General features: G+C 48.6%; 1 protein-coding gene across 1 annotated transcript in view; it reads right to left on the reverse strand.

The window, feature by feature from the left end:
* MONBRDRAFT_11218 (uncharacterized protein) overlaps positions 1 to 596 on the reverse strand; it is a gene marked incomplete at both ends in the record, with an annotated part of 1,628 nt that extends 1,032 nt beyond the window's left edge. The window contains one exon of the mRNA XM_001749031.1: positions 349 to 596. Coding sequence (XP_001749083.1) covers positions 349 to 596 — 248 coding nt within the window. The remainder of the gene's footprint in view (positions 1 to 348) is intronic.
* Between the last annotated feature and the right edge of the window lie 597 nt (positions 597 to 1,193).

Consider the following 1,193-nt stretch of genomic DNA (forward strand, 5'->3'; position numbering starts at 1 on the left):
ATATCACGTAAGTCAAATTCAGGAAGGTTTCTTCTTTTGTTTGAAGGATGAGAACCACTCGTCCTCATGAGCTTTTTGCATCGTGTAATGATAGGTCACAACGCGGGTCCGCGTGGAAAATCAGGTTCAAGAGCTGGCCATTGCCGAGGTCGTTCTTGACCGCACGCCACCCGTCATTGCGGCCGGTAAGTCAATTGCAAAGCTGATCTGATATTGTTTTTTGTGTTTGTTGTTCACACCAATCGATAAACTCCTTCCGGTCTTCGTGCTGCGTAGTCCCCCAACTTGTGGGCGCAAAGAACCCAGAGGTATCAGTCAATCTGCAAGGCGTTTGCCAAGAAGACGTACTGTCCAATGAGCTGCGACACTTTGTCATCTTTGGTGATGGCGCGCGTGCTGGATCTCTGGACTTGACGGACTGGGCTTTGGTGGAATCGGCGGACCTTTCTAGCTCGACCCACGTCATTAATGTAGAATCTCTTGCGCAGCTTCAAATAGCCGTGCGCTGTGTCAATGCTGCAGGCATGACGTCGCTGACTAGTGAAGTGTTTGAAATCACGTGGGAGGCTTAATCCACGGTGGCTTCGATTGCTCATTTTTCTTGTGACGCCTTAATTCGATAATCTGCTTTTTGTATCTGTGCAAATTATTTTAATCTCTATGTCGCTGTCACCATGTGTCTTCATATCAATGATTATCAATGTCATAAATCGACTATCAAATGCGCAGCTCAAGCACAAGTCGGCGTCCAGCGAAGCACAGAGAGGCCGTCAATTCGTGTCCACAGAGTGGCACAGGCTGACAGAGCTGGCAGGCGCAAAGTTTGATATGAAAAAAAAGTGAAACCTCAGAGAGATAGACCTGCAGGCAACAAGTGGTCCTAAAGCACGTGGCCATCCAATCGCCTTGGGTTGGGAACGCCAGTAGGGTCAAAAACTGGTGGGTGGGTCATGGCAGTCCAGCCGAGACAGCGCTGTTTGAGCACATTGGCCAGACCCCGAGTCTGCGGCAAGAGTTTATCCAAACGGAAGTGGCGAGCTGACCTTTCGAGAGAACAGGGTGCGGGCATGGCTCCTATATGTGTGCAGGTTCAACGAGCTAGCCCTCACCTACACGCACATTGCCGGAGGTACGATTGGAATCAAGCCGTCTCTTTTTTTTTTTTTTTTTTTTTTCTTTCTTTTTTTTTTTTC

Source organism: Monosiga brevicollis, genomic scaffold, assembly GCF_000002865.3.
Source record: "Monosiga brevicollis MX1 MONBRscaffold_27 genomic scaffold, whole genome shotgun sequence".
NCBI classification, from domain to species: Eukaryota; class Choanoflagellata; order Craspedida; family Salpingoecidae; genus Monosiga; species Monosiga brevicollis.